We start from the raw sequence: 24,363 nt of genomic DNA on the forward strand, positions 1-24,363 counted from the left end.
GTAAAAACCCAACAATACAGATAACCCCTTATGAGAAAGCATTGGGCGACAGTGGGAAGGAAAAACTCCCTTTTAAGAATTGGCTGGAGGTGAGAGATAAGACAACACTATAGAAGAGAGCCAAAGATAATAAGTAATGACTCAATGCAGAGAGGTGTGTCAACACAGTCTTGCATGAATGGGGTCTAAAAGACAAGGTGATGTTTTGGAGGAAGTAACTACTTAAGTTAACTCACTGTTCATTCACTGAACAGGGTTTAGTGATCTAAAACTATTGCACTCCTCTTCGTCTTTCCGCTTTTCTTTAGAGTTGGTCACATCTGCCTTCATCTCATGCCACGCCAAACCTCTGCATGTCCTCCTTCAATCTTCTCTGTGGTCTTCTTGTTTGTACTGGAGTGACCCAAAAGTCAGATATTTAAACAAAAACTTTCACAAAAACGTCTGAACCTTTTATTCAAGAGGTGAAGATGTTAGATGCTCTACAGAAACAGTAATATACAATTTTCTTAGCATCATTACCCAAGCAGATACATGCACATAACTCCTGCGGGTGTTTCGCTCTGAGTCAACCCTGCTGTGCACAGCCAGCACTCAGAATTTGGCTAAAACCTCGACACATACAGACAACTAGAGTTGCCACACTAAGTGTTAGTAGCAGAGCTCCCTGTATCTTCTACAGCTTTGATGGTGCCGTGTTTACTGCTGATGTGCAGGGTCATTTCCTTGCGGTTGGTTACTACATGGCCACACTGTACACATGTATAGCGCCCCCTGGTGTGCTCCCAAAGGATGCGTCTGCTGCAGGCCAAACCTAATGCACAAAACAAATAACTGTGAGTGTTTGATTTGCTCACTGATTAAACTTACACAAAAGCAGTCAAAAGCATGCTAACGTCACAGGATACATTTAAGGCTTTGCAAAAGGTGACGGGTTTCATCTGCGACCATTTTTAATCATCCTTTCAAAAACAATGATCAACCAGGAAACTACTTTATTTAACTACTGCTGCACTTGCGCTGGGCTGAGTAACTGTTCCCATGGTGCTAGTCTGCAGTGAACCCGAACTCACCTGGACTCTTCTTCCAGATAGCCGATGACCCAGGAGGAGAATGAGGTGCTGATCCTGGAGCAGGAGGGATGGGCTCAGGTGACCTGGTCTGTGGCTGGTGCTGAACCTGGAACTCAGGAGGGTCAGCGCTTGCTTTTGGACCATCCATCTTTAGACATGGGGGCATGTTAGGGGCTTTTTCCTTAGGCAAAGTACGAGCTTCATTAATGTTTTGAAGAGGGGAGGTTTCTTGGAGATGCAAGATAGGGGAACTGAGCAGAGGTGGGGCTGAGGAGTGTGCCTGAGGATCAGCAGGGCGGATGGCTCCATCTGGGTTTGGGATTTGAGGCGGCAGTTGCTGGGGTGCAGACACCGACTCCAGCCGTGGGAGGTGCTGCTCTGTGGGTTTTGGGTTGGTAACAGCAGCAAGCTGAGGGGGTGTCTGTTCAACAGGCTTCGTTTTACTCCGTGTGACTTTAGAACAGGTGTGCAGGTGAGTCAGCAGGCCACGGTATGAGCGCAACTTAGTGCGACAGCTTTCACACCTGCAGAAAGAGAAGCCAGACGATTGTAAACATGTCTACAGCTCACTGACAGCACATCAGCACATCCGGAGAACACAGGCCAACTCACTGGAAGAAAATGTTGGGTTTGTGATGATGCCTCATGTGCTCCATCAGTTTCTGCATGTTGGAGAAAGAACCACCGCAGCCGACAGTAGAGCACAGCAGCACTTTACCTAAGGAGATCAAAAATAGTGTTTGTCATCTGATACAACCTTTGTTGTCCACAGGAACATGCAGAAACTGTAAGGCAAGATTTTTGGGATTCAGCTATAATCTGACATTTAGAATATACTATTAGGGTACTGGGTGAAAAGCCCTCCCCTCTGCCCGACACATGTGCAGAACCATAAGTCAGCAGGTTATCTGATGGGTTCCTAGCTTACTTCTCTTCTAACATCACGGTTGTTAGTTTCTGCTTATTTCCTACGCTCTTTTTATCACTATGGTTCAAATAACATTTGAGTATCTATCATTTATTAGAGGAATAACTTTGGACGACAGTGGTGTACTTCTGAACAGGAAAAACATCGTCACACACTTGAACATCATTTGAGTGTTTTCAGGATTCGGTTACACTTTATTCTAAAGCAACATAACAAATAGACTAAAAACACGGAGACGGTGCGAAAAGTCTCACTGAACAAAACCACAGCCGTGAATAACAGCAAAACTCAGACTGTTAACCATTAATGATGACCAGTTACTTTAAGAGTCCCAGTGCAGTACAGCAGACAACAGCACGTCCACAGTACAGCCATCACTGCCACATGTGTTACAGCAAACAACGCAGTCACACTGTCTAAAGAAATTATACCAAGTTTCATATCATGAACACAAAAACATGTTTTGATGGAAAGCACTGTTCAGGACTGGAGACTGATAGAAATAAACCATGTTTGCTTTTATTATGCGCTTCAATACTGGTTTATTTCCAGCCGCAACCTTATTTGTTTATGTCCACAGTTGGAGTGCAGGACCTCACCAGGTAGAGACTGAGCCGGGATATCATGATCTTTGATGTGGCTCTCCAGAGCACTTGTGTCGCGGTACACTCTCTTACAGGCGTGCAACGGACACGGTATCCTCTTGTTTCCTGAAATGGACAAAGACGACTTTAAAAGCTGACACAAACACAACTATTCATGGAACCCAACATCATGTAAATCACATCAAGAATTTAGTAACTTGTCTGGAGCTGCTTAGCTAGCCGGGCTAATGTTAGTGAACACAGACGTGGTTTTGCCATCTTGCTCGTGACTATGGCTTGTGAGGCATTCCTATAAAGTATAAAATGCCAGACTTTGACACTACCGTTGATGTTTGAATGAAAGAAGCAGGTCTAAGTTTCACAGGCGAGAAGCTCAATGTTTTTCCAGCCTTACAAACATGTTTGATTAAGTAATCCTTCTCTAAAACTGCTGCAGGGACGATGCTGCCTGTCTCCATCACTGACCAGGACACCAGACTGACACTGAACTCTCCAAATTTCATTAACTTCTGAGCAACGTTAAGTTAGTATTTTCACACATGTAACTACAAAACTGACTTTTTATTTAGGCCTTTTCGCAAGAGTCCGATTAAAAAACCCCAACAAGTCGGTCAGTGTCTTAAACCCGCAGAGAGAGAGGATTTGGGTCAGAGGGTGTGAAAGCAGCTGGACACTGCAGGGAAAGTAAAGCTCAATTTGAAATCTACTTCCTAATTTCTAATTGTATTTCCTGGAAAGCCCATTGTTTACTACACTGCAACCTTCCACGCCATTCAAGTTGTTGTTTGCTGCTTCGACCCAATATGTAGTTACACTGAGTGCTGCATTTTAATAGTCCAGCCTGGGCTTCCCTCCCCCAGCTGACTGGACCGTTCCCGTAACCCTCTTACGACTCTGAATGCTCTCAGCGTTTAATAACATCATAGCTAATACTAAGTCATGATATAGTGAGGGGTCAGCATCACCTTAGACCGCTGAGCTGTCACACAGGCGTCTTTACAGTTCAGTCACGTGTAACAACAGCTGTGTTATCACAGCAACCCAAACAGCAGCAGCACAAAGTCAATGGAAACTGGAAGCAGCCTGGTTCTTGTGTAACGCCTTTAACAGCCTGCCTCAATCAGCCATTCACGCTTTCAGTTGAACAACCAGGGCAAAGCTGCCAGTCTGTATCTGCGATCACATTATTGAAGTCTTTGTTTTCTGCGCATTAATGGTGCGCAGCACAGCCAGACAGCAGATGATCGGTCCGCATGTGTCAGTCAAACACGGACAAGACAACAGAGCAAAGCAAACCACACGAAACGCTTAGAAATCGCTGGATTTTGGAACTTGTGACGGTTTCCTCTGTATACAGACCGCTGCCCCCCCGCCCCGCAATATGGCGACCACTTTGAGAAACAGCAGAGGAAATACGTCACATACGTGCGTACAGATACCATTAAAAAACGGAACCAAACCGAAACTATAGGTATCTTTCAGAATGACTTCATTACTAACCTCCGTTTGCATATTCAGACGTCTGTGCGGGGACACTGTCTGCAGACATGCTGCTCCTGCTCCTTCTTCTTCGCGTTTATTGGTGTTTGGCAAGAAACCACACAGTGGATTACCGCCACCGTGTGGTGTGGACTGTGAACCAATCAACAGTTACAAAGAAGCGCTGAAGAAGTGACTTTCTCCCAATCAGCTTTCTGGGATTTACAGGGATTAACTTGGATGACGAGCATGCGTCAAGAAAGTTTCTCATGACCACCGATTAGCGCTGTTCACAGAGAGCTGGGAATGTCTGCAATCACAACACTGCAAAGATGTAGCCTTAGCCTTAGATTACAGCTTTCACCATCTTTCAGTGGCAATTATAACAAACCAAGTTAGTAGTTTGAGCATTCACAGATTGTAACTATAGTTTTTATAAACTGTCATGCCAATAAAGCACCATTTAAATCTGTTTTTGAGAGTGATATCCATAGTTGGTATCAGCTGGGATGTCTGTGATGCAGTTTGTTTAAAAGCAAAGTACCAGTCTTTGTTTGTTTCTGTACCACAGAGTGGATCAGGAAGCAGTACTGGGAGGAGCTGCTGTGCAGAGGAAGAGGGACTACTCGTTGGCTGTTCCCTTGTTGCCAAAAGGGGAACAAATGAACAGGGAAGTGACCCTTTGGAACTAAACTATTGAACAGACCTGCTGTTTACAGCATTACATAGGATTATTTCTCTTTAATTGTATTTGTTGTTGTTGATAAAAAATAAAAATGTGACTTTTTAAATCAGATTTCCTAGGCTCTCTTTAATTGAGGGGGTGTTGGGAACTTCAAATTCGAAGGCTGTCACAGTATCAGTATCTGTAGTTAATCTGTTTCACTCCCCAAGCATATTTCTCCTATCTTGGCTTCCCTTCACTGGCTCCCTGTTGAATACAGAATTGAATTCAATATCCTGCTCCTTAAGTAAAATATCTTTGGTAATCAGGCCCCATCTTATCTTAACAACGTTATAGAACTGTATCACCCCAATAGAGCACTTTACTCTCAGACTGGGGGCCTACTTGAAGGGTTTGTAAAAGCAGAATGGGAGGCAAAGCATTGAGCTTTCAGGCCCCTCTTCTGTGGAACCAGCATAGGGCTTTAGTTAGTGCTGGATCAGGAACTGAGTGCTTCTTCTCCTCTCACCTTTTTACTCACTCTGTGTTTGTGCACCATTCTGCACTTACGCATTAGTTATTATTAATCTCTGCCTCTCTTATGAAAGGTAAAATATTCTTCATCACCTTTACATTATCAACGATCTAGTCACTCGTCACTCGTAGTTTTTAACCACAAATTAATTACATTCCACGATAATCCATCTAAAAAATGCTGTGTCTGTGTCCATATCAAGGAGAATGAAAACCTCAACACTGAAGGAAGCCCACACACACAGACCACACACAGGGAAAGAAAAGGAACACAGACATGTTATCCCAACTGGGCCTTCATCAAATCAGCGAAGATGCACAGTAAAGGTCAGACACCAACGAGGGAGCATCAGACTGACAAACGGAACAACACTGTCATGCCTTACATAGCAGGTTTATCAGAGAAACTTCTCCAAGAACGACATCCGAGCCACACACTCACACACAAACTGGTTCATTCCAAGGACAAAACTCCCAAACACAAGCTAAACAACACAGCATACGCTGTGCAGTGAAAATCTGACTGTAGCAAATGGAATAATAGGGTCCAAGGAGGAAGAGCCGCAGCTTTCCTCTCTTTCAATGGAAGTGATGACTGTTTACAAAAATATGAATCGATACATATGAAGGTCAACTTCCAAGCTTGCTCTCTGCTGTGTCCCCCATCTGGATCCATGGCTGTAGTGGTGCTTGATCAGACTGGTAGCCCAGTACTTGCTCCAGCAACTTGCAGTTCACTTCACTTCTATTCAAGTTTTTGTTTTTTAAAAGTTTTCCCCAGTTCATCATTGCACCATCGTAAGTGGTACAGTGAAACTTTCTCTCATCATGTGTCCTGACACCCTGACAAATAGTTGCCACTAACCTTTGGAGGAGTTGGAAATTCCCTTAACGACTGAGTGTGTGGCACCTGAATTTTCAAGATAGGACATAACTAATGTGAACAAAGGCTGTATGCTACCGGGTATGTGAGCTGCAAGTGTGTACCTTCAACCTTGGGTGTGAGTTCCTCTGGCCATGAGCATCATCAGCAGTGTTGTTGTCCTTGTTGTGGCAGTCTTTAGCTCAGTCTTCTCTGACTGCACTGAAAAGAGTGTAATCAAGGTCACATTATGCTGTTTCTGGAGCTTCCTCTTCTTCTACCTGTGGGATTGCCAGACTCTTTAAACATGGTTAGGGTTGCCTTGTAGAGCTCGTTGCCAATCTTCTTCTCTCGCCCCACACTCTAGAAGAAATAAAAATATATCCACTCTCTTTCACTTATCCTTATCAGCCTTTCCCAGCTACCATGGGGCAAGAGGAAGTGTACACGCTGTGCAGGTCTCAACAGTCTGTTGCAGGGCTAACACATTTCTATCAGAGTGCCTCATATGCATTTTTATACCAGTTCTTTTTACTGACCTGTTGCCAATTCACTATGATTGACTGACTTTTCTTTTCCCTGTCTTTGGAATTACACACCTTTTCCAAGGATGTAGCTGGCATCAAAACTTTTTTTTTACCACACTGGCCTCATTTGAGGTATTGCTCCCTGAAAACTCTTAAAATGTCTTTTAAAATAAATATAACTAAATAAATGACTAAATCCTTTGCTTTCTTTATATTTTGTTGGGGTGATACGCCGTCTATTTTCATTCTATTTCAGAATTTGTGCGACCACTTCGATTGCGGATTAGAAAGATGCGTGCTACAGATTTCAAACATAACCTCACAAACCAACAGGAACAGCCACACCTACCAGGAAGTGCTGAGTGAATGAAGTAGTGACTATAGCGAACATGCTAGGTCACAGCACTGTGATGTTAGTTATTATGTACAACGACTTTGAAAAGAAAGTAAACAAACAAACAACAAACCCCTCCCCCTCCCGCTGTCTGCCAAGCAGTGGAAAAGTTTCCTGCGGTTTCATCCACGGAGTGATGGCCGAGCTGTGAGTCTGCTTGTCAAAGGATGCTGGAGCTGCAGCTGCGGGTCTTGTTGGTCCGCTGCAGACGCAGACGCGGGGCCGCAGACGCAGATGTCCACTTTAACGCAAGCGTGCTGCGAGGATGCGTGGCTGCTGCACGCGCACACACTGCTCGCGTTGCTCCTCCTTGCAGATTTTTCAGTTCAAGAGTGTAAAGGGACTTCAACCGGAAACTACTTTTTTTTTCTTCGAACTTTTTCTGTCAGAAAAAAAGGAAAACGGGCCGACCCTCCTTGTCATAAACTGACTATTTCCTTATTTTTGCTCATTAACGTGTGCGCTGGAAATGTGTCAGCTGCCGGCCCGCAGGCGACAACTCAAGCGTTTTTGGTGAGAAAGGGCGACGTCGAGTGATTCTGGGCTAGTCAGCAGCCACATAACGGAGCCCAGTCTTTATCATGGAAGATGTGAGTAGTCCCTTGAGTCTTACTGCGTGTGCTGCCTGCCCTTGTTGTGCTTTTGTTTTGTGACAGTTTCACCACTTTTGACAGAAGCGTTGAATCAAAGCACCCCGTGACGTTAGAATAATGTACTTTGCAAAGGCGCGATCAGCTTCTGAGGCCCAAAGAGTGAAGCTGGAGCACTTTTCATGGGAGAGTCATGCGAAGCAACAAGTTGTTAGGTGACGTTTCCAGCAGACGGGCTTGCCTGCTTCAGTCAACTGCAGTGAAAACGTTCTGGGGCTGGAAACACCTGTTCACCTGTCTCCACGTCACCGATCCACGGAATCTGCTCCTTCCAGCACAGAGTCAGGGTGGAAGGACCACAGCCAGGGCAGGGCGGCTAATTCCACCCACAAACTGACCGCGTTAATGAAAGAGCGCAGAGAGAAAATGTGGAGCCTTTCAGAGAGAAACTCTGGTAAACGCGATTAGCGGTTCATCACTGGCTGCCTGGTTGGTTCTGGCAGGACAGCAGCAGGACATGCCGAGCCTCGCACGGCTACACAAACAGGATAAAAAGGCAGAATAGAATCAAACGGAAGAAAGTAGCTGAAGTGTACGTTCGGCAGTTGTTCTCTGAGTTTTAAGGCTGCGTTAGTGAGGGCCTCTCTTATCTTAGTACGTTATGATTTATGACAACCTGCGGCCGCAGTCTCAGGATCAGATAGTCTGGTCATCTGCTGAAAACTTGACGCTTTTCATTCAAAAACATCACAGTTACCCAAGTCACAGTATTCTATATATGACCTGCATACCTCAGTTACATTTGGGCATTTTGAGGAAGCCAGTTTACCAGAATAGGGAAGTCAGAAAGACACATACTATGTCAACTACTGTATGTAAGGAACTTGTTGTGCACACTTAATGCATGTGGTGCCACGCCCTTTGAGTGGGATTCATCAAAAGTATGCTGTTTGTTAGCTGCTCTCTACCTTCAGTCTACAGTGTCACGATTAAAGCAGCAGCCTCTCTTTTGCAATCTGTTCAGTCTGGAATTTGCAGTGCTGATGGTGAAATCAGTTAATGCATTTGAAAACATCAGTGTGACTCTGTGGCCGATCGTCACATCCAGCTTGGCTCGGGTTCACTGAGGAAGACGCCATAGAAACTGCCTGAAGTAGAACTGCTGGAAGATTTAAGAATGTGTCAGAGATCAGTAAGATTTGAGTCCTACATTTTCACTGTGTGGGCTAGCTTCACTAAAGGTTGTCTCTAGCTCATCAGCGGGTCACTCTGTGATCTGCATGTAAAGCAGAACTGAAACGAGTACATGGGCATGTTTATGCCTGGAGAGTCCCACCATGTGACTGTGTTTCTGTATTTTTAATTTGCACTTCCCTGCTCACCTATTTTCTTAAACTTGCACCCAGAAAGCGTCACAGCCCTTCTGTGATGACCAATCGCCTTGGCTCTGAGTCATCTACACTCTCCATTCCTCTCTGACCTCGTCAGAGAAAAGAAAAGAAACTCACATTGTTGTCAGGCAGAAAACAGCTCTCTCTCATCATCACAGTCAAGCTTTCTTCCCTACAATGGATGAATGTCTGCACACCATCATACTTTGGGTCCACCTTTCATAGTAAGCAATGGACAATATGCTGTTTCCATATCAAGAAGGGCATAAACCTCTTTTAAAACACCAGCACAAAACATACCAGGACATCAAGGATCTCATATTGTGTAAGTTTAATTGTAATAAAATGTAAGGAATATTTAATACTACGAGTGGCAGCTAGCCGACACTGATGCATACAAAAAAGAGGCCCGATTCATAACTATGAGTCTCAATGATATGTAAGTCATTAACAGTCATAAACACAGCCAGTGTACTGGCAGATAAATGCTATAACAGGAGGTGTTGGACTGGTGCTTTTGGTTGCGCTAATCTTTGTTTGGAGAACAGTGAGTCCAGAGTGCATTTCAGTAGTTTTCATCCCCTGTATTCAATATGAAAAATACATTTGTAATGCTAATGAGAAGCAGTACATTTTTTTTTTTTACTATTTACATTTGGGAATTCATAATGAAGAACTGTGTGCACTAATATAGCATGACACTTTATTATAAACACAAGACTGTGGGTGTTAATGTGCTATGTGTCACGGCTGCAAGAGTGTTCTAAAAAATGTGTTGTCCCCATCATCTTTTACTTCTTTGGCCTACAGAATATGAGCTGTTCTGCAGAGTTTTGTGGCTCTTTACCATAGAAAGTTGACTCAGTTTTCACTAGAAATAAAGAGAGATGCTGCTTTGCAAACACTGACTAAAGAGTAAGGACCACAAAGTGGAAATTTTTGTGAGGTCAGTTGCTATCAAAACTTTAGGACACCACTGTGGTCTGTGGTGTTATATGTACACATATATATATATATATATGTTATATATATATATGTAGGCCTATAAATTAGGTTTAAATCTAGAATGGACTGCAATTTTATACAATAAGTTGACTTATTGAATAATAGTGCTACACTGATTTCTGATAACACTGATAGTGTTATTCACTCTACAGTTGTGTGTGGAACCTACTAAGGCTTAAACAGTGAAGCTGCACCTTTTTAAACTTCAGACATGTGGTAGGTACTCGTACTGACTGGCTAATTGACTTGCTAACAATATGTTCTGACCCCCTCTCCAAAAAAAAAAACCAAACAAAAAAACCCCCCCACTTAACCCTGCTGTCTTCTTCCAGCCTGTCGGGGGTTAAAGTGTGAGTTACGCTGAGACTTAAACTGGGAATGAATGCCAGATACACCCTAAACTTAAAGTACCACTTCCACAAAAGCACCTACTCTGTTTTCTAATCCTCTTCTAAGACCCAACTTGCATGAGATACCTTTGCTTAGTATCTTGTCACTTTGTAACTGTACTATAATTTATCCCTGCATGTTTTTTTAACAGAGCGATGGTAGGTAGGTGTTGATCCATTTTTGCAGCAACCACAACACCACAGATAGGAGAGGTAATAGATCACAAGCATGTGTGGGCAGTTTTAGGTAAAACATTGTTTCGCGTCTGACTTCCTGTCTAAGTCCAAAATTGGAACTTTGTAACTTACCATCTGATATCATAGTGCAGAGCTGCAGCAGTCGGCTCAGGCTTGAGTAATGGAAACCTTTCTGTGTTCCAAGGGTTTGATCAGCCCTACACAGTAATTCCATCCAGGAGCACCAATGACTATTCTAGTTGTGCTATCACTTTATTTTGAAAGCTAGCTTTTCATTTTTGCCCTTTTACCCTTCATTTGCTGCTGCGGTGCTCTTCACTAAGATAAGAGATACTCTGAGTTACAGTAAAAGTGCTTAAGAGTGCTCCCACTTAGCCTAACCCATAATAAGAAATCTTAGATTATTTGCAGTTGGAAGAGGATCACGGTTTAAACTGACCAAACATTTCCATGAACAAAATGTTGCTCAGCAGTATTTAAACATTATTGCTCAAAGTTTAAACATTGAATGTCATCTACCTGCACTCTACATTCAGAAGCACCTTAAAAATTGGCTTAAAAACTAGGATCAGATTTATCACAAGGCTCCACATTCAAAAATATTGGCATTTTCAACATGGGATTGAATAGGAATGGATAGGTTGGATATCATTTCCGACTTAGAAAGCTGCACGGTGTGCCAGACCACAGCTGATCCACTGAATTCTGTGCCGTGTTGCTGTGTAATACCCAAAGCATGAGCAACAGCACACAGGTTTTTAAAGCCAGAAAAAACCATGCACAGAGGAAGTTAACAGCAAAGTGACAGCAGCGTTGAGGTATTTCACCTTACATACACCAGCAGGTTTTATTTTTGAGTTTGCAGTAGTTGCTAATTTCACCACAGTCTGTGGTCAAATCAGCCATCTACTTATCTACAACTCAACCAATCTATGTCTAAGTTGAGTCTGACTTTGACTTAAATATCACATAATGACCCATAGTTTCTTCCTCACACTGGAGATTACACAGTTTTTAGCGCTAGTATTGTCTCAGCAGTCTGTATAGGAAGACACCTGACAGCAGATGTTAAAGGTCTGCACGTCTGGAAGCAGTCTCACTTGAAACCAAAGGTTTGTTCTTAAGAACTGTCCAGTACACAGTGAAACGAGACAACATTCCTCCAAGAGCTTGGTGCTACAAATGACATATAACAGACAAACAACACGCAAAGTGCAATGTGCAAAAGTTGCAAAAAACCAAAACAAAGACAGTGCAACAGCCAACAGAACAGAATGATACAGACACAAGACAGTGCAGGCACAGCAGTGCAATAGAAATGTGCAAAAGACTGAGCATTGTGCAAAAAGTCACTTTGTGTATAAAGGTGTGTGTGTGTCAGTCCAGTCACCGAGTGTTCAGGAGTCTGACGGCTTGGGAAAGAAACTGTTTCGCAGTCTGACAGTGAGGTTCTGTGGATGCAGCGGGTGCTCCAGGTGTCTGTGGTGGGGGGAAGAGAGGCTCCAATGATCTTCTCAGCTGCTCTCACAATCTGTTATACATCTGTATCAACTTGAGAGAAAGGCAGATGTGAAATGTAAAATTGAGGTCAGAGGTCAAATATGATATTGGATGCAAACTATAATGTGATATTTAGATTCCCATTTTCCAGTGTCATTTCCCAAATGTCCATACAAACACATTTTTTATATAGCTCTATATAACATTATTATCAGGAGAGGTCAAAGCGATCCTGTTAACATTCAGAATGACATACAAATGCTACCAAAAACAAAACCTCCTTGGTGAGGGTGATATCCTCAGTGGTATGACTCAGTTGCCTGGAATAATCCAAATTCGGTGCACTGCACACTGTTGTTTGACGACTCTTGTGCCTCTAATAATGACTGGAGTGTCCTTTGTGACGTCACTTGTAGGAGCCCATCCAGAAAGCTGCCGCAGTATTCTCCTGGATGGTAGTTGTTGCCACTCAGACGATGTCACCACATAGGTGCTGATATATGAGGAGAGCCCTGCTCTCAAAAACCGACATAGATGTAAAAGTTGGATTTAAGAAATAAGTACATAAAGTTTTAAAAACATGTTTAGAGCCATCTTCTGTCATTGAACGTGACGCCATGTGATTGGTTGGTTGCAGCTGATAGACATATTAGTTTATGTTTACTAACTAGTGACAGAATCGACGACGCAGAGGAAAATGAGGACTCTACAAAACTCCAGGAAAAACAGCACTTTTATCACATTGACACATCCAGGCTTCAGTATCTTGACAGTTTCTGTGGGCTGTGGGTGACAAATGACAGTAACACTACTTGATATAACCTTTAATATGTGCTCATGCTAATAAATCACTTTAGTTGCTCATAAATTTGGATTCCACGTTGGTGAAAATGTGCAGAAGAGAATCAACACCTCTGTTCTTTTCCTGTACAGGTATATTGTACGACCGTCATTTAGAGCAGTGATAAAATGAAAGTGAATATAATTGTCTGCATCCTGCAAGTATGCTGGTGTGTACTGAGTGTGACTTCCTTCCTCTGTATCAATACAGGGTGCAAAAGAGGACCCAGCCCTCCAGAAAGAGCCTAAGTTCCTGAGTAAGGCTGGCTGGTTGAAGAAGGGCTATGGCAGACTGCTGGCAAGCTATAAAGACCGCTACATCCAGGTGGAGAAGACAGAGATTGTGGTGTATGAAAATGAGGTATATAAAGTTTCAATACATCGGGTGTGAGAATATGAACTTATATCAATATTGCCATTTAATTCTTGTAGTCTTGCAGCTGTTAACTTTTATTTAACATCAGATAATCAAGTAGATGGTCTAATTTCTCTCTTGCTTGTTGATAAGATAATAAGCTAAAATGATGTTGGCTTTATCCTTAAATTATACACACAAATTTTCAAATATCAGTCATTTGTGTTGCAGGACCTACAGAACTGCTTGGAGAGGCTTGACCTGGAAAACTATGACAAATGTCATGAATTAAAGAGCCCCTTCACGAAGAAGCAAAGACTTATACTCATACGATCGGCAAAGTCCACAAATAAGGTGAGAGAAGAGTCTGTCTCTCTATCTCTTTCTGTCCCTGTCACAAACATTTGTCCTGCCTGCACAAAGAACACGTTGTAGATCGTGGTGCAGGTAAGCAGCAGGCTCAGATTAGTGGTGCTGGTTGCAGTGATGCTGGTGAGCAATCCGGTTGTTCAGTGATGACGTGACGAATCCTACTTCTGGGTCTAAAGTAGTCTGCGTTTAATATGGCTTTTGTGTTGTTAACATGTTTAATGTTATGTATTTTCTTCTATTTGATCTCAAAAAGCTCCTAAAACAGTCAGTGATCCCTGTTGACCTCCCTCGGCTTTTATTACCGCTAATCATTTATTTAAGCTCAGTTTTTAAAACCTTAGGATGTAACTACAGCCCAGCCCATGCAGCAGTATATGAATGACTAACCTCGTATTGTGGATGGATTATCTCAGTTGTTCTCCTGGCTGAAAGTTTGGTCCTTTTACAGCATCCTGCCATGCGATTACATTTGTTCCTGACCACCGAGAACACTCACGTTAACTTTTATCCAGTGGAAAAAAAGTTAGCTTGTTTATATTATGCTAACATAGCTGTGTCGCTAGCGGTCACGTAGCACATCATTATATACCAGCTAGCCCAACTTCAGTAACCCTACAAACGTCACTGCTGTTTAGCTTTCTGTCTTCATTTATGTTGGAAGTGATAACAGAGCTGTACGTTTGAATTTGTTTCCAAAACCCCGCAGTCAGGACATGCTATATTGTATTTAGATAGAAGCTAGCGAGCTAACTCCCTGCTAACTTCTAACTCCGTTAAATGTCATAAATTCCGTTTTCATGGATGCCTGGATGTTAAACTCAATTGTTACACCTGGTAGAGCAGAACGCTGATCATTTTATTAAAGATGAAAGACTTTAGACAGTTTTTCAACTCTCAGTAATGCTGAGTGATCGTTTGATATATGGACCTGCAGCGGAGTTTAGGCCCAGACACGGCTAGTGACGTCAGACTGAACAACCGGATAGCCTGCAGCCAGTGATGCGAATGAACAGCGGGTCACGGTTACCAGTGCTGTCACAAATGGCTCAGAATGATATGGTGGAAGCTGCATCCAGTTCTCCAAAGGCTGATTTGATAAATGATGAAGGAATATGACAGGAAAATGATATCAAGGACTGCTTAGACGCTGGCAAATGTGATAAGTGGCTGAAAATCAAGGTAGCCGGCAGACGAGAGGAATGACAGTTGAGGCTGCAGGTAGTTTTTGGTGTTTCACAGTTCTCAGACATAGTGTCACGGGACGAGCATCAACAGTCATACTCCCTACAGGAAATTTCCTATTTTCTAATAAAACCTTTGGGAGTTAGAGAAGTTAGAGTTCTTTTCCTGATCTGCACATGTTTATTAAACCTACCGTATTTTTCGGATGACAAGGCGCACCGGATTATAAGGCGCATTAAGCGAAACAGATAAATTGATAAGTCAAACTTTACTCAGTCATTCTTCTTGCTTCCTCCACTTCTGTAACATTGATTCATTAATGTTGAATTCTCTGGCAGCTGCTCTGTTCCCATGTTGTTGCAGTATATTAATGACTAACCTCGTATTGTGGATGGATTATCTCAGTTGTTCTCCTGACTGAAGTTTGGTCCGTTTACAGCATCCTGCCATGCGATTGCATTTGTCCCTGACCACCAGAATCCCTCACGTTAACTTTTATCGAGTGGAAAAAAAGTTAGTGTTCATCCTCCAGCTTCACTGTGTTTATGTTATGCTAACATAGCTGTGTTGCTAACGATCACGTAGCACATCATTATATACCAGCTAGCCCAACTTCAGTAACCCTACAAACGTCACTGCTGTTTAGTTTTCTGTCTTCATTTATGTTGGAAGTGATAGCAGAGCTGTACGTTTGAATTCTTTCATAAATCTCTCAGTCAGAACGTGCTATATCATGCTTAGGTGGAAACTAGCGAGCTAACTTCCTGTTAACTTCTAACTCCATTAAATTTAATAAATTCTGTTTTCATGGATGCCTGGATGTTAAACTTAATAGTTACACCTGGTAAAGCAGCAACGCTGATCATTTTATTAAAGATGAAAGAATTCAGTTTTTAGACAGAAGCTGACGGAGTTTTGGACCCAGATGACTCCGTGAGGCTCCTGACGTAATGCTCCAACAATCCATCAAGCAGTGCGGCTTCGTAGCTTAGCAAAGTCGTACTAAAACATTTTTTGACAGATTTTTGAGCGCCATGTACCACATAAAATCGGTTCATGGTCAGTAAGCACAACCAGAATTCCTACGTAAGGGCCTGTGGCCTAAATAGATTATTTCTTATTCTTAAAAAAAACACAATAATGAGCACAGTTTTTAAAAATAGAAGAAAAAACTGTCAATACTCCTGTTATTGTGTCGCAGATCTTCTGTTCGATTATCTACCTTAGTTTGAGTTGACTATTGTCTGCTTCATTCATTCACAGGTCCATGATGTTAAATTCCAGGCTCAGACAGTGGAGGACAAGGAGGCTTGGATTAAAGCCCTCAGTGATGGCATTAATCGAGCAAAGAATAAAATTTTTGATGAGGTAAACATGCGATAGAGCCATAAATTTATCTTAAATCTTGTCTTTGTCTCGGTTTTAATAAGCATGTAGTTTTAAAACTCAAATTATTTCTTATTTTCACAGGTGAAGATTGATCAAAGCAGCAACTTAGAGCACGTTACTCGAACAAGACCCAAAGGGAACCGCAACCGGCGTCCACCGACCAGGATACACATGAAAGAGGTGCGTGTCAAATTGAAATAGTGCTTGTAGTATTGTTGTAACGTGTCTTTTGTTTTAATTTGCTCTTAATACAAACTTTGCTTCCGTGGTTACCTGGGTCTTTGATTGATTTGTATTAACTGACATGAAACCCACATCGTAACTAATCAACGTAACTACATTACTAAGGTTGTGTTGTGTTAAGATGCAGAGCCAGAATGAATGTGATTAGTAACGCCAGGATTTACCTGTTATTTAAAATCAAAAATGTCCATGCTGTATGCCACTGGATGCTATATTCTAATAGAAAGGCTATTTGTTTGGGCCCAGTACATTAAAAATAAGCTGCCAACCGCAGTGAGTTAGAATAGTGAGTCACTGTGGTTTTAGATAGATTTATATTATTTAAATTTGATATCATATTGACCATTTATGGTAGTAAGGGGCTTTGACTGCAGCTGTGCCATATAATAATGCCTGTGATAATATTGTTATAAATTTTTCACAATATCAATTTTACTTATATTGTCACAATGTCATTGCTTGTGCAACAATAACACAAGCCCAGCCATGTCTGAGAGTAAGAGCAACGTATCACCCTCTGATAATAATTTAGTACCTAAAAAGGAGCGACTCCAACAATCTCCAACAAGGCACAGTACTTATGCAAGAAAGGAAATGACTCTACCGAATGTCACTGAAGAACTGGCAGGTTTCATTGCATATCACAGGAAGCGCAGATAGTGGATGGAAATTACTGAGGCTTACATGGTGGGGTAGAAAAGCAGGCTCCTGTTTCTGTAAGCATGTTCTGAGTTAATTAACTCTGACATTGGCAAAACACCGAGTTTCCTGTTCCAAAACAGCCAATCAGAGCAAGTTCAATTAGCTCCGAGGATGTTAAGCATGAGTTAGGTGTGATTATCATTCACCATGGCAACATGTAAACAAAAAGTGAGTTTTAAGGTCATGTGATCTAAGGAATATGAACAAGTTTCAGTACCTACCACGATATAAAAAGAGTCATTTTAATCAGCTTGGGCAACTTTGTCATCATCACAGACAGAATGAGTCTGACATAATACGTATCATTTTATTATATCCACGATCATCATGCAGCCAGCTTGAACTTTCATTAGATGAAGCTGAATCCTAATTTTACATTCATTTTGAATGTATTTATTCAAAATGAACATAATGTATATAAGAGAAAAGGTGTGAAGGAACAGATTAGACAGTTTACTGATGGACCTGTGAGAGCAACAGACAAGAGGTGGATCCACCCTCTGCTCAGATTTATTCAATAAAAGGTTTTTCTGCACTTATTTATGAACATTTCATTTTTTCTATAATTCCAATAATAAAGAATTCAATTGTTTCTGCCATTATTAAATTAAATGTTTGAGATCAGAAAAACTTTAATGTTCCCAGTGTGAGTATTGATGATTTGATCTGATGTCAGTCTTCACTGATAGTTGCTGTTTCACATTTAACTAAAAAAAAGTTTTTTGAATGTAAGGTTTCCTCAGAAAAAGGCAAATATGTCACAAGTGCCTTGGCTTTTATAGAGCTGTTTGTAAACTGATCATCTAGATTTGACATATTTCAGGACAGTTTTGGAAGGATGACGTTTTTTAACAGATCATCCCAGAACAAAATAAGCCACTATAAACGGATCCAGGCCCATAACCCATAATCCTCTCCATTTCCTGGTTCTGGGTTGAATCTCGATCTGTGAACTAAAAAAGTGAAAATAAATAAATAAGGTCAGTTTGTTGGCCTACAATTTTGTTACTTGACTGGCATTGATGACGTATTGATGAATTTGTTTCCTGAAACTCTGGATGTCTACAAGACTGAGTCAAAAAATAATTAGTGTACTGCTTTTCCTAAAGCTTGCCTCTGATTTATGCCCTCATTACAATAATAATTAAAAAGGCTAAGACATTTTTTACCACAATGAATTTTAAGTGAAAGAAATACAATTGAAGTTCAGACTTCCAACTTTAACTCAGCAGGTTAAACAAAAAGATTGCATCAAAATGTGAAGAACTAAAGCATTTTTAAGACAACCTATTCATTTCAGGGGCTCAAAGGTAATTGGAAAAATTAGCTAACTGAAAATAAAATGTTCATTTCTCATACTTGGCTGAAAACCCTTTGCTGGCAATGACAGCCTGAAGTCTTAAACTCGTGGACATCACCAGATGCTGGTTTCCTCCTTTTTAATGCTCTGCAGGCCTTTACTGCAGCATTCAGTTGTTGTTTGTTTGTGGGCTTTTCTACTTTTTTCTATTCTATTCTACATGAAAGTAAGGTCTCTGCATCATCAACTCACAGTGTTGGTCTGCATATCTCATGAGGCCATCAACAGCTGTTTTTGTTTGTTTGTTTGTTTTGTTTTAATAATGAGGTTGACGCAGCATGGTTTTGGTGCAGCTGTGCTGACTTCTGTTTATTATTGTGTAGTGGAGACCATTCTGACAAGAAGGCACAAGAAAGAGTGCTGAAATCTTCCCCCAAAATGATTAAAGTTAGACACAAATCACTGTACACATTTGTAAATCTTAGTTTATGTATGTGGATGATATCGTACGATACGGCAAATAGTTCTCAAATTGAGCAACATTCTGCAGTACAGCTTCCTCCATGAGGTGAATGTTATCTGAAACACTGGTATATTCTCCTGTTTGACACTCAGGTTCTAAACGTGTTGGCTAGCAGTACAGGTCCCTAGAATACCGCTGTGTCAGCTATCACGATCAAGCAGGGACTGTTTATCAGATAAGGGGGTGGAGTCTAATTCACAGAGTTCACATGGGGTGAAAGGAGAATAGCAAACCCAGTGAGGGTAGTGATGGTCTGTGAAGGCAAGGGTGTGTGATGGAGGAGGCAGCAGAGGCTTGTAAACAGATTATCATAAGGAAACTTTTAGCTTATTTGCCCACTGCTTGTCTCTCACCTTGAACCTACTGATTTAATTTGCACTACTCCACAAATCCTTGGTATTCTAGTTTGGCCTTGATCTTGTTCCCGTAGGTTCCTTAAATTTCCTGAGCTTCACCCTTAGGTGAACTCTACTCAGTTCTTTCCTGTCCGTGTGCTCTGTGTCATTTAATCGTATATTTTTCTTCTAGGTAGCTGATGTGTCATCTGATGGAATCCTGCGCTTGGATCTTGATCTTGAAGATGCCGTAATGCCTAATGGAGCACATTATGCCAATGTTGATGGCAGTGAGACCTCCAAAGAGAAACAGTTGGTGTCAATTACCGAGGAGGAAGCTCAGCCAGATCCAGACGTCAGTCCCCAAAAAAAGGTCATCAAACCTCCAATGCCGCCTATCAAGGAGGCTAAACCCAGCACAGCACATGAAGATGAACCTCAAAAGAATGATGGTTCAGAGAAAAAGGTATGTCAAATTTTTCTAAAAATTGTAATTGTGAAATGTTGTAACATTTGTGAATGTCTTTGTGTTTGGATATCATGGCCTTGCTATAATTGCTATATTATTTGAAGGTACCAATGCCCCCATCGAAAGAAGCAAAACCCTCTACTTCACCTGTTGAAGAAACTACAGAAGAGGCAAAACATGAGAAGATTTCTGAAACAAGTTCTGATGCCAGTAAAAAGGCAGCTCCACCACCAATGCCTCCCAATAAACCCAGCTCTGTGAGTAATGTTGATGCTTTACAGTCCAAGCCACACTCTCACCCTCCTATGCCTCCATCCAAGGAGAAGAAGCCCTCCCATTCTGGCTCTGAGACAGACCAGCAGGTTGAAGGGATTAGTAATGAGGATAATGAGAAGGAAGATGAAAGTAGGAAGGAGACTATAGAAACAGCCGTGGAAACAGATGAGGCAGTGCAGCTGATTGCTAAAGAAACGTCACCTGATGTGAAAGATGATAAACACGAGAGTCACTGCACAGAAGAAACAGTTAGCAGCAACACAAAGATGGTATCTGACTGTGGGGAACAAATACCCACAGAGTCACTGAGAAAGAGTCCAAGTTCCCATCCAAAATTCAACAAAAAGCCTGATGAATGTGCCGAGCCTGACATACAGCGGATAGAGAGCACCTCGGCTAAGAGTAATCCTAAAGAGGGACCCGACAATACTGCCTCACTCAATTCTGTCGATTCAAAAGACGCACTGGCCGAGAGTGAAGTCCCCTCTTTGAATGACTCAACCACTGAGACCCTTACCCTGAGTCCACTGCTTTATCACTTGTCCGGGGAGAAAAAAAAGCAAGATGAGAAATCTGTAGACAGTGGTCAGCACTCAGATGATGAGAGTGAAGGCTCTGGAAGTCAAGACACATTGGTAGCTGCGACAGCTGCACTCAGGGGAAGCCATTCTGCTTTGGATGTGGTGGATGCTAGTGAGGACAGCATTCAGGTATCTGTTATTTTAAGACCAGCACAGGTCACAACAGTGCCTCAGGTTAGCTCTAAGAACATAAAACCCATCCCTCCTCTCAAGCCCTCAGCCAAGGGCAGGTCAGCCTCAATTGGAAATTTGCTGTCTGAATCTGATGTCTGTAATCAGATGAAAGAGTCTAGCAGAGGTGGAGCTGTGAGTGCTGGGGGTTCTAGTGATGATGTCATTAAACTTGAGACTGAAGTGGCTCTAGAGATGGAAAAGACGAGCAAGCTCTTGAGCAAAGTGTCCCAGGACCATGGAAGTGAAGAGGAGGATGTACCGGGGGATTTGCTGGCTGAGGCCATGGAGAAGCTGAAGAAGGCAGACCACGTCCTCAGGGAGGTCAAGAAACTGAAATTTGCAACAAACGGAAGCAAAAGGAAGAGTTGGTGAACGTCACACACTGACTGAAATTGACCAACTGATAAACCCTTTACCTAGACAGTGATAGTGCAGTCACATCATGGAAAATGTAAAAAGACCCCACTAAATACAATTTGCCTAAAAGTGAAGGGGCAGTGGTATTCTGTATCATCACAGATGGTCGTTTATGATGAGCTTATTCACTCTGTATGATCATGGTGTGCAGGCCTGACCTGGACACTGTACTGGATTCAATTCAGTTCAACTTTATTTACAGTACTGTGCAAAGGTTTTAGGCAGGTGAGGAAAAAATGCTATAAACAAAGAATGCTTTGAAAAATGGAAGTGTTTATCATTTATTTTCACCAATCAACAAAATGAAGTGAAGGAACAAAAGAGAAATCTAAATCTAGTCAGTATTTGGTGTGACCACCCTTTGCCTTCAAAACAGCATCAATTCTTCTAGGTACACTTGCAGAGTTTTTGAAGGAACTCGGCTGGTCGGTTGTTAACCACAGATCTGTGGATGCAGGCTTCCTCACATCCTTCTGTCTCTTCATGTAATCCCAGACACACTCAATGATGTTGGGATCAGGGCTCTGTGGGGGCCAGAGCATCACTTCCAGTACTTGTTCTTAATGACTGTGGCTGCGTGTTTGGGGTTGTTGTCCTGCTGCAGAATACATTTGGGTTCAATAAACAAGCATTTATATTTCTGAAAGCGTTCTTTATAACAGTTTTTCACACCTGCCTAACACTTTTGCACAGTACTGTATATAGAAAATCACAACAACAGTCACCTCAAAGTGCTTTTAAGGTTTTTGAGCGTTATGCTTTTTAAATGCGCTGTGGTGTGCAACAGTATTAAAGAGGGTTTGAATGAATGGCTGGAATAGTCTGATGGACAAAACTGTGTTATTGTCGATGGTTTTGCTGCACTTGGAACTTTTTGTGGAATTATTTCTAATGGATGTTTTTCTGCAGCGGAAAGTAATGTGTTACTGTATACTTTTTTACTACTGTGTTTTCTTTTGTAGATACAAAATAATGGCCCTCATTACTAATATGTGCGTGGGAACAGTCTTACCCTATGCAACAAATGCACTGGCTGATTTTGTTCTTGCACGTGTTTGATAAATGATTTACTTTTGGTAGTAAATCAGACTCTAAATCAGCACGCTCATGCTTGCCGTGTGCAATATGCATAAAACATACAGCCACTCCTCCATTTCCCTGTATAAATAAATTAGTTTACCTGGAGGTGAAGTGGAAAATGCAGTAATGTCATGAGACAGCAGCCTGCACCGCTAAGGCAGAGACACACTCACTGTGACTCAAGTAAAAAAAGTTTGAAACTGATGTAAAAAGACCCGACAGAGTATAAGCAGCTGGAAAGTCTGTCGGCTCCACGTGACAAAACTCACTGTATGAACGAACAAACAAATTAGACCGCAAGTGATAGAAGTCTTTTTTTTAAAATGAACAATAAGATAATTTTAGGGAGGATAAACTGATAAAAGACAAAAAAAGATCAAAGAAATACTGGAATATGTTGCAATTAAAAATGTTTCAATTTAGTATTTTGTTTTCTTTGCATACGATTTACTTTTTTATTTAATTGTAACTGAGCATGTTGTGTTTTGTAAAACTGTTAATATTACATGAAAGCAACAACAACAACAATAATAATAATAATGATAACAATTCTTAATACTATTAATAGTAGCTTTAGTTATAGTAGTATTCATTTCATTAAATGTCCTTCAGCAGCCATTTGTGTTTGTTTGTACACATGGTACTTCTTCATTTGTTTCTACAGTGCAAACAAATTCAGGTACGAAAATATTGATAAATCATGGATTTGTGTGTGAACTCTTGCTACGCACAGATTTGTCTGTGTGCCTTAACACCTTTAATGTTTCTTAAGGTAATTTTCTTGCTATCCAAAGGGATTTATGTAAAAAAAAAAACTGGAAGCATAGCATCTGGCTTTAGTCATCTCTTATGTTGTGAGCTCTTCTAGACGGATCAATGTTTCAAATCCAGGAGAAGTGTTGGTACACAGCAGGTCTTTGAAGGTTCTGTTCACCTGAGCTGTGAGGACTAACAAAGTATCGATGAATCAATGCTTTAGCCTCCTAAGACCCGAACTCTTTCATGGCAGCATTTTTAATTTCTCTTTGCTATTTGGGTTCATTGGGACCTGATGAATGTAAAAACAAAGAATTACCTGATTTCTTTTTTTACCTGATCCACATATGAGGACATCCGTTTTAAATTTCGATAGAACAGTGGGAGGATGACGTCCTCGTGAGTGGATATCAGGCCCTTGTAGAGCAAAATTTAGTATTTTGGTCTAGACAATCCAAAATGTGATGTCCACATATGTGGACGCCAGGTCCTAAGAGGTTAAATATATAATATATAAATATAGGTTAAATATATACAGCTACAAATAAGCACTTCTGTTAATGCCTAAAAGCATTTCTAATCATTTGTGAACCTCAGAAGCTTTTTTCTCTCCTTTTCATTGGGAAGTTTTTGCTGACAAGTTGCTATTAGAGAAATTATACTTTAATCACCGCCTTCATGGTGTTTGTCACTGGTGAAGGTGAAGATGTACGGTGTAGGTAAGGATCTGTTCAGACTCTTAACATTGATAAAGCAAATAAAGGAATATTTTTACTTTACAGGGTTTTTTTATCATTAGTAATATCATTTCATTAATGTACTGTATATTGCACAGAAACGCACTTAGAGCAGCTCTCACTAATGCCTATTACTATTCTCTAATACTTGTCTTTTGTATGGGGGGTATGTGCATCATTCTCCCCTGTCTGAATGTTGAACTGATTATTAATGAAGAATCTTCCGGGTTTTTCTAGTGGTAGAAATGTAATTTTTATGTCCTCCAGAATATGTAAGCATATTTTCATAACAGTAGATCGACTGAAGTTTTGTACTCTTTGATAAAGTTTGCTATTGCTTAAATAAAGATAAATGATTTACTTTTGTTGTTATGTCTTCAGTCTTACAAACCATTTGAAGCATTTATCAACAGTGTTACACATGCTGCACTGTAGCTTCCTTCTGTTATACTGTAGCCTGATATAATCATCCTGCTGAGGTGAGGGTTGAAAT

At 41.3% G+C, this 24,363-nt stretch overlaps 2 protein-coding genes across 3 annotated transcripts; one reads left to right on the forward strand and one right to left on the reverse strand.

Moving 5' to 3' along the window:
• Positions 1–430: 430 nt before the first annotated feature.
• Positions 431–4,242, reverse strand: znf414 (zinc finger protein 414). The gene is made up of 5 exons (XM_080884443.1): positions 4,107–4,242; positions 2,601–2,711; positions 1,686–1,791; positions 1,074–1,597; positions 431–814 (listed from the first exon to the last, which is right to left on the reverse strand). The coding sequence occupies exons 1-5, from the start codon at positions 4,153–4,155 to the stop codon at positions 645–647; spliced, it is 960 nt and encodes a 319-aa protein (XP_080740569.1). The 5' UTR covers positions 4,156–4,242; the 3' UTR covers positions 431–644.
• Positions 4,243–5,007: 765 nt separating this feature from the next.
• On the forward strand, positions 5,008–24,217 carry plekho2 (pleckstrin homology domain containing, family O member 2). Of its 2 annotated transcripts, XM_080884441.1 has the most exons (7): positions 5,008–7,656; positions 13,191–13,340; positions 13,566–13,688; positions 16,152–16,256; positions 16,359–16,457; positions 19,574–19,846; positions 19,954–24,216. In XM_080884441.1, the coding sequence occupies exons 1-7, from the start codon at positions 7,648–7,650 to the stop codon at positions 21,250–21,252; spliced, it is 2,058 nt and encodes a 685-aa protein (XP_080740567.1). In that variant the 5' UTR covers positions 5,008–7,647; the 3' UTR covers positions 21,253–24,216. The 2 variants fall into 2 exon arrangements, with proteins under 2 accessions (XP_080740567.1, XP_080740568.1); XM_080884442.1 differs by lacking the exons at positions 5,008–7,656; positions 13,191–13,340; positions 13,566–13,688 and adding an exon at positions 15,762–15,947 and having other exon boundaries at positions 19,954–24,217.
• Positions 24,218–24,363: the final 146 nt, after the last annotated feature.

The sequence above is a fragment of the Rhamphochromis sp. 'chilingali' genome, assembly GCF_963969265.1.
Source record: "Rhamphochromis sp. 'chilingali' genome assembly, chromosome: 6".
Classification (NCBI taxonomy): Eukaryota; Metazoa; Chordata; class Actinopteri; order Cichliformes; family Cichlidae; genus Rhamphochromis; species Rhamphochromis sp. 'chilingali'.

Excerpts from the sequence above, each read along its gene's own strand:
- plekho2 (XM_080884441.1), top strand. Across the intron at positions 16,257-16,358 it reads AGAATAAAATTTTTGATGAG|GTGAAGATTGATCAAAGCAG; the intron begins GTAAACATGCGA and ends TTATTTTCACAG. Across the intron at positions 19,847-19,953 it reads ATGATGGTTCAGAGAAAAAG|GTACCAATGCCCCCATCGAA; the intron begins GTATGTCAAATT and ends TATTATTTGAAG.
- znf414 (XM_080884443.1), bottom strand. The coding sequence starts at position 4,155 with ATGTCTGCAGACAGTGTCCCCGCACAGACGTCTGAATATGCAAACGGA. Across the intron at positions 1,792-2,600 it reads CCCGGCTCAGTCTCTACCTG|GTAAAGTGCTGCTGTGCTCT; the intron begins GTGAGGTCCTGC and ends TGATCTCCTTAG. Across the intron at positions 815-1,073 it reads TATCTGGAAGAAGAGTCCAG|GTTTGGCCTGCAGCAGACGC; the intron begins GTGAGTTCGGGT and ends TTTGTGCATTAG.